Source organism: Tiliqua scincoides, chromosome 11 (assembly GCF_035046505.1).
Source record: "Tiliqua scincoides isolate rTilSci1 chromosome 11, rTilSci1.hap2, whole genome shotgun sequence".
In the NCBI taxonomy this organism is placed as follows: domain Eukaryota; kingdom Metazoa; phylum Chordata; class Lepidosauria; order Squamata; family Scincidae; genus Tiliqua; species Tiliqua scincoides.
Window position 1 is genome coordinate 8,133,367 of NC_089831.1, and position 16,636 is coordinate 8,150,002.

General features: G+C 42.2%; 1 protein-coding gene across 1 annotated transcript in view; it reads right to left on the reverse strand.

Annotated features, from left to right (window-relative positions):
* Positions 1 to 16,636, reverse strand: part of PEBP4 (phosphatidylethanolamine binding protein 4) — a 292,098-nt gene that overhangs the window by 168,760 nt on the left and 106,702 nt on the right. Inside the window, exon 4 of the mRNA XM_066639716.1 lies at positions 5,192 to 5,290. Coding sequence (XP_066495813.1) covers positions 5,192 to 5,290 — 99 coding nt within the window. The remainder of the gene's footprint in view (positions 1 to 5,191; positions 5,291 to 16,636) is intronic.

The following is a 16,636-nucleotide window of genomic DNA, read 5'->3' on the forward strand; positions in this document are numbered from 1 at the left end:
TTCATATGCCACAAAGGAAAAATTATCAGGCAGGAATCTTTTCCAGCAGGATCATTTTCTGCAATAATACCCAGATACAAAATATTTTTCCACTAAAAAGTTAAGGTAGAAATGCTTTGGACAGCATTGACTTGGCTTTGTTTTTCTCCTCTGACTCTCATTTTATTGGAATCTGTGTAAAATAGAGTTTGAGGACGTTAATTAGCTTTCCCTCCACCCCTTTATTCTTCCTACTGAATGAAAAAAACAAAACATTGTTTACTGGATCTCTGTGTAAACCAGTTCAGACTCTGCCTAGTTACTTGATACTCCTCAGTATATGAAGGATAATGTGATAAATTTATTTCTAATTCACTGCATTATCTTTTGAATATTTTAATGACATTGAATGGAATAAAAAAAGCTATTTCAAATGAACAATTATGCTGCATTAGAGTAAAGGCTGATTATATTTAAACACTGCTTGCATGGATAAGGGGACATATCGACCTCCCGCCTTTAAGAGCTAATTTGGCTCTTATCTCTAAATAATTTTACACTGCAAATTACCATGAAAACCTAAAGGGCTTTAAAAACAATCATCAAAAGATATTATTCCACTTTGTAGCAATGTATATTTTTTTTAATATACATTATTTTGGAGTTAAAGCACCCTCTTTCTGACAATTCGTGAAACATTGTCGTCAATGGTGATAAGCAGTAAACGGTGAATTGTGTAACAGAAGGTGTTCAACAGATTAGGCTGTTAAAATTTGCAACATGATGGGGGCAAAGTTGCGGCCAAAACCCTACACAAAAGTGAATTCAAAATGAAGGATTCTGGGACACTGCCAAAGTAGTGTGGCATGAAAAATGGCTCTGAGCACTTTGATGCTGGTGAGTGTAGTCTGAACTATGGGGCAGGCTTCCCCTTCATTTCACAGTTTTTAAAAAAAGGAATCAGAAAAGGGCAGAGTGATTTTGGCTGATGATGCAAATCAGATAAAGAGTTCAAGAGTGATCCTTTATTTGAGATCAAAATGACCTTAACCGTAATTCTCCCATGTGCATGAGTGCATGTGCTTCACACACACACACACACACACACACACACACACACACGCGTGCGCGCGCACGCACTGATTCTTATTGATGCTTCTCTATGTTCAAGAGTGTAGATCAAATACTCCCGCAGTGAAAACAATTAAAACAAAAGATTGTTATAAAGTTTCATGGATGTATTAGATTGACTAAGCAAGAGGGGATGTGCACACTCAAAAGCATTCCTGCCTTACTAGAAAAACGGTTGTGTGGCTACAACCAGAGACAATTCACATGATTTTAAAAATCTGAATCTCATTTTCTAGTCAAAGGATCAAGGTGGCCACAAACGGAAAGGCCCAATGTAATTCCATAAAGTCTCATTCACAGCTCAGAAATCAGGGTCAATTGCCCGCCCCATTCTGCTCTCTTCCCATTTTCCTAAAAATATTACTAACATATAAATGTAGTATTCCCCCCTACACACAGTTTTAGTCAGAATCTGTTGCTCAGCCTTTGAGCACTGCCATAAAATCAGGTAAGTAAATTTCCTCCTTTTTCAATTATAGACTTGTGGTTGTGAAGAAAGAAGGAACTACCACAGCGCATATGTTGAAGCTACACTGTACTTTTTGAACATGCAGGACTTGCTCTTTGGAAGAGAACTGCATTGAATTTCTGACTTTTTTTTTGCTTGCCTTAAAAGTTATTTTTAATTACAATAATTAGCAACAGCGAATACACTAGAAGGATCTGCATACAGAGGGAGGAATGCTAGCTCCAGCTTTTTTGCGATTAATAAATTAATAAATATTAAAATTAATGAGAGACTTTCAGGGCCCCATTGTTAAAGAATGCATAAGGATTCCTGTGAAAGAATTTGTATAGGACTAAAATTGTACACAAGCTGCCACAATTATTCTGAATGCTTTATTTCTTCAGCCAATTATGAAAATCATGGAAAGTATTAATATCCAATTTTAATTTGCTCAATATTCCCATTAACAATAAAAAGTCTAATTAAGATATCTGTACAAAAAGCCCTTGGCAGTAATTTCAGAGAATAATGGAGGAGAACGACGAGATATTTCTTTTTAAATGCAGGTTGCAAATTAATTGATATCTTAATTAGACTTTAGTACTGAGATTATTAGATCAAACCAGAGCTGGAAAAACCTAAACTTTTAAACATATTATAAAATACAAAAAGGCATAAAGAGAAATAAGCTGCTTTTCTAAATGGTGCTTCTCTGAAGGTGGTAACTCCTAGAGAGGAAGGTCAGAGACAATGCAACAGAATTAGTGGTGATGATAAACAGTAATAGCTGGTCCTCTCTTATTCTTCTGTTCTAGCATTTGCTGACATTTTAAAAACATTCCTGAATTAAATTTCATACTACTCTAGTTTTACAGAGAACCATGATTGCTCTCACTTAGAAGCTCAAAGTAAAAACATGTAGCCAAGTCGGTGGACAGTGAGTTAGTTAAAGGTTAGAGACCAGGGATGGAAACATGAGTTGTGACTCAAGTCAGAGTGGCGAAAACATGCATTTTTTCTGGGGATTGCAGGGAAGCAACTGACTGGAGTCTTCTGCACTGGTGCCTTCACTTGAAGAACAGCATGACTTTTGTTTACTGATGGGATGGGCAGAGGCATTAAGGAGTGTTTAAAGAGAACTCTGACACACACACACACACACACACACACACACACACACACACACACACACGTCCCAGCAGCAGCTATGTTTTTTCCCGCAGAGCCGCAGCTGATTTGTTTTAAAGAAAAGAGTTGGAACTCGAGTATTTGAGTTCCCAAAACACTCTGGGTGACACAGAAAGTCTGTCCATTAGAACTTGTTTTTGAATCGAGTTAAAGGGGGCAGAGACTCGTGACTTGACTTGAGTCAAGCCGTGCTGGATTTGCCCATCTCTGCTAGAAACAGTCAATCATAAAAACATAAGAAGAGCTCTGCCAGGTCACATCAAAGGCTCATCTAGTCCAGTTTCCTGTATCTCACAGGGGTCCACCAGAGGCCTCAGGAAGCACACAAGACAAAAAGAGACCTATATCCTGTTACCACTCTCTTGCATCTGGCATTCAGAGATAGCCTACTACCTACCTGCTTGTCTGTCTGTAAGTGTTTGGCTTATATCAACCTGTAAAAGCAAGACACGTTCATTCTTGGTGCTATAATAAGAATAAAAATGAACTTCATGGATGTGAGGGACGCAGGCAACCATGGATAACTGGATCCACAGACACCAAATCCACGGATTCCAGGGAATCCTTGTATAAACAAGTGGTTGAACAGCAACAGGGATCAGAAAATAGGAACTGTTCTTGGTCAACATCTACAGCTGGAACATACAATTCCCCACTTTATCTCTAGCACTTTATCTAGATTCTTCACTTTGTCTGCTTCTTACATCTATAACATATCATTAGAAGAAAATTAATTCATAAACTGCAGATTCTTGCTGCTTTTCCTGGACAGACACAGGACATTGACTCATGACAATCCAGTAACAACAATCATAACCCCAAGCTGCAAATGATGGTTTAAATGTCTGCTTTTTAGCTTTCCTGTGTGTACTTTTGTAAGAGCTGTGCTGAACTTTCATGCAGAAATTTGCATTTTCAACATGGCAGGATCTTTTGCCATACAAGTCCTATTTTCATCTAAATCTAGGATGTAAAGCACAGCTCAAAGAGAACACTGCTAATTCCCTAAAAGGGCTGATCTTTAGAGCTCCAGGGTCCTGTGTGTTTTCTGAACTCACTCAAAGGGAACAGACCAGGGAAGCTCCTGGGCCTTGTGAGTGAATGAGCTGAATAGTCCCCCGAGACCCTTGGTCAAGGACCAAGTTTGCAGAAGCTCCCCAATCCAACTGAGCAAAAGTTAAACAGTGCCTCTTCACCAACCCCATGTAAGCCCTTACCAGCCATACTGATTGATAATGGCCCTCCCATAAGGTCACATGAAAGGGTCACATCGTGGAGTGTTGGGGGGGAGTGGTGAACTGATTAGGGGTGCCTTGCACCCTGCATCTGCCTGCCAGCCTTCTCCAGTCAGCTAAAACTGAGCCACTTCAATTGGTTCACCAATCCTCTTCCTGTTTACTTGAAATAGGATGGGCACAAACAAAAGGATGCCAGTGCTCCAGGTAAGGGAGCTGGGCTCCAGATCACAGTACCTCACCCTCCTTACCCTCACCTGACAAGGAGATAGCAATTGTAGTGGAAGTTACCATCTCAGGCAGTGCCCAAACTTCATTTGGCCTGGCCCCAACTCCACCACTGTTACAGTTATGATGCTCCTACAACACCACCCCATTTTTCTAGGGAGAGGTGAGTGCCAGTTCCCAGATTTGGTCTCTAGCTCAGTGGTTCCCAAACATTTTAGCACTGAGACCCACTTTTTAAAACGGCTTTCCATCAGGACCCAGTTAGCTTTATGAGACTTTCAAAAAAAGTTTCACTTTACCAGCCACTCAAGCCTGTTTTCAATCATTCTTACTATGGTGGAGGGGGACCACTTCTGGAGTGTTTGTTGAGCTTCATGTTCATCAGATTGGAACCATTCTGGTTCCTGCATTCCCGTTCACCTGAGCATGGTTGCCTACTTGTAAGTAAATGTGTACTAGTAGCTCAGTTTTCGTTTCAATAGGGTTCAATACATTTTCTTTGTCAGCTTGGGGGGAGACTTCCTGCTCCTTTGGGGAGCATCAGATCAGGTACATTCTGGTGGGGTTGCGTTCCCCTCAGCCTGCTCTTTGAAGTGAACTAAGGCATGTTTGCCTACTCGCAAGTAAGCAGGCATGTCTGGCTCAGTTTCACTTTCCATAGGACTCAATGCATTTTCCTTGTAAGCTATCAGCTTGTCAGTTTCACAATCCACAGTCTGGAAAACACAGCTCTAGACTTTTTTGAGGTTCTTCTGCACAAACATAGATCCCATTCATGTGACTGTACAGACAATATGTGTAAGAATAATAGTGAAACCTTCAATGGAGCTAGTCCACAAGTTAACCACTGTTCCTGAGCAGAACTAAAATTAAAAGCAGAAAATGCCCAGATCTAACTGAATGAAATGTTTAGCAAACATATAACGCTGCATCTCCAAAACAACCGATACATTCTAGCAAAGAGAATATCATTGGTACTCACTCTTATGTCCACAACAAGCCAGTGTCTCCAGTAACGGTACTTTGGATGTGCTCTGTTAGGGGCATCCGGATCCACCATGATCAGAACATAATGTTTATTCTGTAAAATATATACAGAAAGTCTTAGGCAGTTATTTGGTGAGCATGTCAAGAAGCAAACTTTCCAAGCAAAACAGTTATAATTCATTCACTTGTCCGTGCCAGCAGTAGTTCTCAGACTCCATTACACTTTTCACTTTTTCCAGAACTATCACTGCATACAGAAAGAAGCAATGGTCTGTGGTCAAGCAGAAAATAAAATAAATAATTTATATCAATTTTTGCAGTCCACTGTACTGATTTTTATGCACTTTTAAAAATTAGCCAACTCTTTGGTTTCAAGACTCTGCTGAAGAATGAATGGAATTAAGTGTTGGCAAAACTGTGATAAATATGAGGTTGTGACTTGTGAACACTATAAGTCAAATTCCTAGACTTACAATGTTTACTCCTTATAGTGTTCACTTATAGTGAACTTATTACTCATCACTCCTCCTGCTGGATAATCTCCTAACCAATGATTAAGTTGTAATTAGTATGTGACTTCAAAACATTATGCCAAAATACCGTATATAGGAGCGATTTCTGTTGATATGCTGCTGGTCTACTAATGATCTCCTTGGAGAAAGAAGACTAAGAACAAGTTCATTTGAACTTGGAGAACTGCCTGAGCCATGGCCATTCTAGTGTGTGCATGCTCCAAAAAATCAACGGACCTAATTTTAAGTTAAGTGTTTATGAATGAGATGTTAGGTGCTTCACTCTTATTTACCCAATGCTAAATTACACCTGGAAGAGAAGAAAAACAAACACCCACCTCCGTAGAAAGATTCTAACAAACAAAACACTTTGTAACTTCTGAAGAATTCTAGGTTTAATAACAAATGCCTTAAGAAACATTTCATCTAAGTTGCCAGTGAGCAAAACAGCTTTCTAGAAAGACTTAACAGATTTACAAATGGTTGCTATAGTGTACATGCATACCACAGAATATTAATTGTACCTTATCATCAACATACAAAAATACAAGAGGAGAAAAAGTGATACAACTATGCACTGCAAGAAAGAGGTTTTGCTAGAGAAACTTTATGTGGTGCAATAGCTAATCAACTGGCCCCTCCTATTTGAGTGGTACTTACCATATAACTGTTTACACTACCCATGATATTTAGCAGTTAAAAAATCATAAGCATTGAACCTTTAGTGGTCCAATGTGGATAGATGTTCGCAGAGAAGGAGATGTCTCATTATGGAACAGTAGACTGAGAACCTGCATCCTCCTGCATGTGAATTTTGGGTTAGGAAAAATTTTAGGAGAATTTTAGAAGAAATTCACATATATAATGAGCTCCTTCAAAGAAGGGCAGGAGAAAAATATAATAGTGATAATGGATTGTGCCTTGTGTTAAGCCATTTCTGCCCAATGTTGCATATACGCAATAGGAATCAAATGTGTACACCTGTGGACTGGGCAGAAATGGATTTTAACTAGTGATGGTTAACCAGTTTATCGATCATATTGCTCTAGGACTCCATTTGAGAAATCTGAATGTAGAGTATGTGCTGAATACAGTCCTCTCATCATCCATAAAAGTGCTTGGAATTAAGTGGAGATCCTGAAAGGCAGGTGGAGAGAACTGGGAAGAAGGTCTAACAGAGGGGAGGGGAAATGAAGAAAGACCAAAGGAAATCCATCTTCAGTAGTAGCCTTGGGGCCATTTCAATAAGGGGAGCAATTAGCCCCCCTTCCATTCAGTATGCTGCTTCCCTGATCATATTATCAGTCCTTTCCAACTGCTGCTTTGAAGCAAAGTAAAGAAAGCTGAGAGATAAACAGGGGTCAACTCAGTCAGATGTAGACTAGCCCGTAGAACAAGTTGCTATCAGCCACCTTCAGCCCATCCAGTTGCAGCCTGACTTACAGAATTACTATAAGAGTTCCTTATATATGAAATGTATTGAACACAATACAGTGTAATATAAATGCTAATTATTACTATATTTGATTTTTAGTGCACGCACCGTCCTGTATACATTCAGAAACAAAATATAACATAAGCGGCTTCAGGAAAGTTATTATCTCTGCAGTGTAGCAGCCTGGGGGGGCATAATGAAAGCAAAAGATAAAAGTTATAAAATAATCTGCATATTAAGGCTATGTAAGCTTTACTTTAGATTTACTTCATAGCTATTTGCTTCAATATTTGTTTGATTTTCTTTCCTTCAGTTTTTTTTTTGCTCACTTAAACACCTGCCCCAGGAAGGAAAATCTGGCTTCATGATTGACACATGGGCTGCTCAATCAAAGTAGGGCAAATTTAATTTCTGTTGCAAATCAGGTGTCACCTGAACTGAATTTGGTTAAAATGCAACTGTCTAAAATGCAATTAGTGCACTTCTAGAGCCCTCGTTGCTGAAAAAGATGCATGCCTATTGTTTGTAGAAGCAAGTGGTAGTTACACATGGGAGGGCTTTCTCTATCATGGCATCCAATTTACACATCTCTCTGCAGGAGGATATCCATACCTCAACCATGCCCATATGCATCCTAAAAGTACTAAAAATGCACAGTACTGTACACATTTTCCCAAGACCATATAAAGTAAATTCTAGGCAAGCAGGCAACTTATTTCCAGATCTTGAGGAAGATACAGGGCTCAAAATGACTGGTCTGCAAGTGACCCCATTACAATAGGATCTATATATGCTCTCCTATGCTCTCAGTAGGCAGCACAGGGCATGGCAAAGGCATAGATTGATTGATTGATGTCTAGGCCAGGATGCCAAACTCATTTCATGTAGTGGGCCAAACAGCATTCACGGTGCCTGCTGAGGGCTGGAACTGACATCATTATTCAGGCAGTGACATCATTAAGCAGATGATGGCCAGAAATAAGCACATTGTTCTCACATAGTAACTCATTAGCTGCAAATGACAGAAAATGTGCAAATCTTGTTCAGAATTTCAAGATACGAGAGAGGCCAATTTTAATGCTGAGAGAGCCCAATTATAATGGAGAGTGAATAAATTGCATCCAGGGGCCTCATTCAGCACGTGGATTTTGTTTGATACCCCTGGTCTAGGCTGCTTTTCTCCTTAAGCAAGGGAACTCAAGGCAGCTTACATTCACAAAGAACAATCAAATAAAATCATACAATACAACTACCAAAACACAGCAACTAAGAAATTAGATATAGTGCAACAATTCAGTTTAAACCAAATGCCTGGCAAAACAAGTTCTAATTTCTGTGAAAACAAGCAGGTGGACGTATCAATATCCCCCTGCATGGAGCTTCCCCCTGCCATATCCCCCTGCATGGCACCCACAAGGTGGGTGCCACGACAGAGAAAGCTCTCCTACATATTACTGCCAAACTTGGTTCTGTGAACAGCAGCACACAAAAGGAGAGTCATGTGCAGGTTGAAATGCTCTAAACCAGTGGTTCTCGAACTGGTGCATTGCGACCCACCAGCCAGAGAAGTACTCTGGCCCCTTAAGTAACAGTAGCAGGGGGATGGCAGCAACATGGTTCCCCAGGACTGTGCTGCTGCCAGGGCAGATCAGGGAGGTTTACTTACCTTCTGCAGCACCAGCCTCTGGGGGGTGTGGGGAGCCTTGCATGGTCAGAAACCACATTTGGTTTTGCAATTGAAAACTGGAAGTGGTTTCAGTTTGCTTTTTTTACACTTACAGAGGCTTGGAGAGCCTTGAGGAGGGCTCCACAGGGCTCCCCAGACCCCCTGGAGGCTGGCATTGAAGAAGGTAAACTCCCTTCATCAGCCCTGGCAGCAGCATGATCCTGGGGATCTCATTGCTGCCATCCCTCCACCCCCACAAAGACTTAAGTGGTTCCCTCCTCCTGAGAAGGACTTTGGGAACCACTGCTCTAAACATTAAACGGTAGTCACCTGCTGCAGTTAATGAATTATCAGTGCAAACTGCCAGCCAGAAATACGAATCAGAACCTACTGGCCTTTCAAACTCCTAGATCCACAAACCTTTCAATAATTCCCGGCTTCCAAAGAAGTAAAACAAAAGTGAGAAATAGACAGTGTGTACCTGCACTATCTCTGCACAGCCCCAAAGTGCAGTATTATGATCAGAGGAGATGGAAATTCTTCTTGACTATTTCCCACTGCTAGCCCCCAGTTCTTTTTCCATACCTAATTAAGTTTCATTTCTGTCCTTCCGACTGCACTGAAATTTATAACACCACACCCCAAATACAACAATATTTTGAAATGACCATGAGGTAGGAGATTTTTTTTTAAGCGGGGGGGGGGGGGGGGAGAAACCTACACTGAAAAGTGTGAAGGAATTTGATTTCTAACTTTAGGTGGGTTCTTGGTTTTGCTATGGTTGTGATTCTCTCACTTCTGCGTCGGTGCCCAGCTGGTGGGAACAGAACGTGTAGTCATGGGACTGTCATCATGTGCTGTCCAGGTTAACATGTAGCATTTCTATTACTATTAACAGACTTTCTGCTCCTCACTCCATCTGTTCTTCTAAATAATTGCAGTTGTACAGACCATGCCTTCACTGCAGGCAGGCTCTAGGGAGAGGATAGTGCTTTTATGCACAAAAAAAAGTGTTAAAAAATAACAGCAAACACAAGAATAGAGCGCAAGAGAAGTTAACAGCAGGCTTGAATTTCAGTACAGATTGTGGTCTGCAAAGGCAGCGTCACACACGGCTTCAGGATGGTCAGACAAGACCCCTACATGAGCGGAAAAGGGGGTTGGCAACCTTGTGACGAGGCTGGCATCCGCCATCTTCATCTTGGTATCAAATTTGTCATTTACATCTTATAAATTATATACTCAGTGCTTGTATGGGATTTAAAAAATTGCTATAGGGCAAGAGGAACAAATGGTTTTTCAGGCCAAAGAATAAACTAAATATAAGATTAATACTGCCTCATCCCTTTCTGGTGGCAAAAAAACAACAGTGACCTACAGCAAAATCAATGGGCAGTTGAGACCCACCCAGACTGAACCCCCATGCCTAGAAGAGGACTGTTGTGATGAAGCCATCTTCATTTTCTCTGTAACTCAGTGATAAGGCAAAAAACAAAAAGCAAGATGAACTCCTATGAAGCAACAAAGCTTACAATCTTTTACACACTTTCCTGAGAGTAAGTCCCAAATAATTTAATGGGTCTTACTTCTGCATATACAAGCATAGGATTTTGCTGAAAATTCTGTTTTTCTACCCACTAGTGAGAAACAAAAACTACTAGATTCAGTTAGGTGGTTGGACTTTGAAATGGAAGATTCAGGTTCAGATCCCTGCTCAGCCGTGAAGCGTCCTTGGTGACCTTGGGACAGTCAGTCACTGTCTCTCAGCCTCACCTACTTCACAGGGTTGTTGTGAGGACAACAGGAGGGGAGGAACCATGTACACCACCCTTCCCTTGGAGGAAGGGCAGTATAAAATTGTGAAAAATAAACAAATACAAATAAATAAATTTGCATAAGGTATTGGGATGTTGCATAAGGCAACATCTAGGATGTTCTGAATGAACTAAAACTCAACAGCTGGGACAATCCACCAAATATACTAAAGAACATCTAGCACTATGACAACATAAAGGGTCATCTTTGCCTCTTTTGGGATCTACAGGGGTTCTAAGTGGACTTTATTGGATTTCAACCCCACTCTTCCATCAAGACAGTATGGTGCTTCAGCATCACAATGATCCTGTGAGGTATCTTAGGCAAAGAGATAGTGATTTGATCCAGTGAGTTCATAACTGAGTGAGGATTTCCAATCATACCTGAGTGAGCAATTCCACATCCAAACTCACAATTTGGATGTTTTATTCTGAATTCATTGTACAGGTGTGCCCCCCATACCTGCAGGGGATACATTCCCACCTACCCTGTGGATACCAAAACAGTGGATAGAAGTACAAAAAAGTGGCATCAAGTACTCATGTCTCTTCCTTTGTTTCCTGTTATAGAACACAAGAGGAGGAACATGAGAAGCAGTAGGCCAGCATGCTAGAGGAGGGAGACTCAGGGCCCAATCCTATGGGCCTTCAGTGCCAGCACTGGAGCTCCAGCACCAGTACTAGGTGTTGTAAACATGTCACAAGGTACACTTATGGCACCGGAGAAGGAGGAAGCGTCAGCGCTGTGCCTCAGAGCCTCACGGATGGCCAGCCAGCATTCTTCCAGCGCTTGCCACAGGAGAGTATTTTAGGGGTGGGGGAGACGGGGAGTGGGTGGAACAAATGCAGGCACAGAGCCAAGGAACACATTGCTGCTGCCTACCTCGGGTAAGGGAGTGTTTACTCTTTCCCCCGAGGAACCCTCTGATGGTATCCTGGCACCCACAGGATCCAGCAGTGATCATTTTGGTGCCTCTGCAGCTGGGTACACTAGGAACCATAGAATTGGGCTGCCTGAGAATGCTAACAGGAAGCAGGACTCTAACAGTAAATAAAAGTAAACAGATGATAAATTGGCATGCAGGGGGTGGAGAACCATGGGTAAGTGAATCAGCAGATACTGGGGGGCACTTGTATTCTAACTTCCTGGATAGTCATTAAAATCTGTAAACACGTACACCTATCTGTTATCTGGGAGCACCAAGCTGAACCTAAAAGGGAAAAGAATTCTATAACAGATTTGGTAATCCTTGTTCTCAGCCCTACACTATCCCTATTCTGATTCTGAAGTCTATTGCAACTACGAATAAAACAGAACACTGAATGAAACTTGGTGCTAGCCTAATTCATCTGTTATCTCATACCTGCTATGTATTATATTATTCCTCATGGTTGGAATACCTTTAATAATGTATATGCATGTACACCATTGTCCAGAATAGTTCATTATACAGTACTAGCGCTGCAGGTAGGCGACAGCAATAGTGGAAGCCTCTTCTGACCCCTGCCATCACCTTAATGGCCCCTGGGGATGTGCACCCCCACTTTCCCAGGACAAACACCATGGCAAGGAGAGGATTACTCTGGTGTGCACCATCAGCCAGAGAATTGATCTGTTACAGAGATTTCTCCTCTCCATCTCTTCCAGTTGCCTGCAGACGAGAGAAATGACTGAAGCCACTAGCCAGAGGATTCAGGAGATCCTGGATTCTATTGGCGCTGTAAACCCCCTTGGGCAGTGGTTCCCAAACTGTGAGTTGTGGCTCCCTGGGGAGCTGCAGAAACCAGCCAGGGGAGCCTCAGCATCCTCGCAAAAAACCCACTCCCCTATTGATGTATAGGATTGTAGCCCTAATGGGGAGCCGCAGCTAATGGCCCAGGAGGTCAAGGGAGCTGCCAGTTGAAAAAGTTTGGGAACCGCTGCCCCAGATATCATTTTGACCCAAAGGCAGGATATAACCTATAGATAAATATGTTGTGAGCCACCTTGAATGCCTCTCTTGCAGGAAAGGAAAAGTGGGATACCAATATTTTAGATAAATATTGTCTTTACATATATTTCTGGGCCACCAACCACCTTGTACAGAGCTCTCTAGTTTAACAGGATTTATTGCTCAAGCCTTCAGCTTTCTTGGTCCTGTATCTTACGGGGAGGGGGGGGGGGGAGAGACTTCAGAATAAATTCATGCTTGCAGAACTAGGTTCATATAGCACCTGGACTGCAGAATACCTGCAACAGATTAACCCAAATGTCACTCTATGATGGAAGATGGTGATATTTGCATTAATCTTAAAGAGCTTGCCAGAAGGCATGGATCATGAACGCTCTGAAAAATGTTTTGAGGAGGTAGCAAAATCTGCATTTTTCATTGCATGTGGCATGCATACAAACTGGAGCACCACCACAAATGAATCAACCTTGGTGCTGGGACAAAGCATCATCAAGCCCTGGAGAGTAAGTGGAAACTGTATTTTGCATTTGAACTGCTCTGTGGCAAAGATAAATTCAACAAGTGTACCTTCTGGCAAAACACTGATGGGACACACTGAACCTGTTGAATTTCTCACTATTGATTCACTATTAAACACTATTCACTGTTTAAAGCACAGAGACTGTCCAAAGAATAGATGTGTTTGCTGCAAAGGAGTTTTAGGGCAGGTAAAAATCTGGTTCTCAATGCGCAATTCAAACAAAGGGGGGATACTTCTACAATTTAATAACATGAAAAAGACTTTCAGTTATGAACCTACCAGGTATAGGCTTTCTGAGCAAGTGAAACTCTCTTAGGACTGGAAGAAGAGCTTCTATGTTCCTACCTGAAACACAGATATTTCTTGCCTGTTTTAACCTGCCCCCCCCTTTTTTATTTTTTTTTTTATTTTTATTTTTTGGAAAAATCAGACACTGTCCAGTCTGGATCCTCTGGTGCCTTAATTCCCCCATCCACAAAGCAGAAACAGCCACCTTACTGTGCTTCATTGTGATATTTGAAGGATTAATTAGTTAACGTCTGCAGAGAGCTTTGATGATGGAAGTGTTAAGCATCACATTTGAACTACTAATTGCTTCTGGATGGGAGAAGCGGCGTATATAATTTGTGTTATTATTGTTAAAGGCACGAGCTGTTCAGATTACCCACAGGTTTGGAAACTTGCTTTGAGCAGGCAGGGACTTTTTTGAGAACCATCGCCAAAGAGGCAGGCAGGCAGGCAGGGCAGAGGGAGAGGGATTAGTGTACGAAGACAGGCAGCTTGAATAGATTCAGAGGAGATGGGGCCGTTCTGAAATTAAAGACTTATCCAAATGAAAGCAAATAGGGTGTTAAGTGACACACATGTAGAGCTCATGGTTTCCTAGGTAACAAGTGCACTAGGGAACTGCCATACATGCACTACCTAAGCAGACTAGCACATATCTGCAACTACTGAACAATGCCAAGGAATGTGTCAGAATTCAGGCTGGATCTATGCTGATGCTCAGAGAATCAAATCTGGCCAAAAACTGCTGTCTCAAATGAGTGGGGGCTGAACTAGAGCAAATAGAAAATAAAAAGAACTGCATATCCACCTAAACTATAAAAGAGCTCAGAAAAGAGGTGGGCAGTTCAGGAAATAAATGGTTGTCTTTAAGTCGGTTTTTCCCAAAATGTGAGTTGCAACCCGATTTTTGGTGCATGGCGGGCCCACCAAGGCCAGGATGCTGCAGGTTAAAATGGTGGATGACCTGGAAGTTACTTCTGGGTTGCATGCATGCATTCCCTGTTTCATTGGCCGCATTACACAGTGTTTCCCAAAGTGTATGTCATGCTGCACTTCCCAAAGTGTGTCACATTTCCCAAACGCTTTGGGAAACGTGGCATGATGAGGCCAATGACAAGGAGAACTCCAACACACAACCCAGAAATGACTTCTGGGTCATCTACCATTTTATCCAGCCGTGTTCTGATCTCAGTGTGCCTTGGATCCACCATGGAACCCTGCTTTAAGTCAAGGAGTGAGCCGCACCAACTTCCAAAAACAAAACTCAAGAAAGATTTCTATATCTGCCCTCTTCTGAAAGCAGCAACAGATAAACCGAATGTGCAGAAAAGCGGAACAGCCATACTTGTTTTAGAAAAAAGCACATGTATAACCAACCCAGCCTATGATATATTTGTAGGTGCTTAAATGACTTGCGGGAGCACTTCTGCTGCAGCTTAAAAATGCACTGAAGTCGAAGCTTCACTTTCTGCACAATCAACATCCTGACTTCATTTCAGCCTTTTCACAACACTCCTGCAAGCACTTGTTCAACAACAGAGTAAGAATTGCTGTTTTGTGGGGGAGCAGCCATGTTGCTGTCGCCTCTACTCCCTGCTTATGATCAATCCTAATCAAGTTCTTTGCTTCGCGTGTTCTGCTGGCATGCGCTGTCACAAAAGCACCATAAAACACTTTGCGACTGAGAGTGATGGCGGGGAGGGTGGAGAGAGGGTAGAATGGGACAACATAGAGTGGCATGGGTCAGGCTCTGCCCCCAGATGAGTGGGTCATCTGTGGAACAGAGATAGCAAATGTTATCCTTTTTTTTTTTCCCCCCTAAAATGGTCTGATAGCACAATGCTATCCCAGCCTAGTGAACATGATGCAGGGCCACTTATGCAGCGCCCATTGCATCCTGCATGCCAAATGGGGAACAGGTCAGCCAGAATAGGAAAGCACTGAAAAAACTTTACTTATCTTCCTGGTTGCCATAAGGTCCCCAATAGGACTTCTCAAATCTAGACCAGCTCTGCAGCTGGTGCAGCTCAGAAGAGACTGCCAGGGGTTGTTTTGCTGTTGTTGCTAGAAGTTACTGAGGATGAAGGCAGGCTTCAAACCCCCCCCCCCCCAACCAAGTCCCTGGTACAAACAGGTATTGTAAAGTTGCTATTAGTTGCAGAGGGGAAAACATGTGCCAGTATGCTTTCTCCTTCTTGGCTATCAGCAGCTCTGGAAGGGCAAATCTGAATTAAGGTTGGAATACTGGGGAAAGAGTTAGCCCCCCCCTTCCCATACCACAGTCCTGATCCAAATCAGGCCTTCCCCCAACACATTTGGGGGGGGGGGAGCCTGATGCTGGCAATGCATTCATGTATCTTCAACCTCACATCAAGTTTTGTCCTTCTTGTCCTCAGTTTTATTATGTAGGACAGGTGGAAAAAACTTGCTTGCAGTAGTTGAACTGACAGGGAAACCCAATAAAAGCCTGGAGCCTTGCAATAGCCCTGGTATCTGTTACTAGGAGACAAAACTACAAATTTGGAAATCCCTGGTTCAATCTCTCTCAATCTCACAAGTGGCAGGGAAAGGAACTACCCGGAGAAGGCATACTGACCAAGGAATGTAGCACCTAGTGGTTAGCATGCACAGACCTGTTTGTGCTTCCTACTTTCTCTTTATGGGACTAACAGCTGAATGGGAAGGCCTTGGTAGTTTGTATCTACTGCCATCATCCCAAGCTACAGAGACCCAGACACAGGAGGGCCATCTGGGAACCATTCCCCTCCAAGGAGTACACTGAACCCCAAGGATTCTTGTTACAAAAAGAAGCCCACAGTAGTGTCTGCAGGGTGAAGAGACATGATGAGCCACTGAACTACTTGTGAACATGGACCAGGCAGACAAAGGGTCAAACTGTAACTACCGGTAATTTATTAAATGTCTAAATAGAAAAAGGCAATTAAATAAGAAATGTCAGTAGCAAAAATACAACCAGGAAAATGAGAAATGCCTGAGCTTGGCTGGAAAGCATAAACATTTTCACGAAAGCAATGCAATAACCATTCATACCCAGCAGATAGAGCTGAGATGCTAATCAGTATCTCAGTCCACTACTGCTCCCCACCCCTAAATGACTGGAAGGAATTAGCAAACCAGGAAAACAACATTACCCCTTAATACAATCCTCACTAGACAGCTCCTAGCTTATTTACATTGCTCAAGGAATCCCGAGTCATTACTACTGCAGGTCAGCATGTGCTCCTCTCTAAGC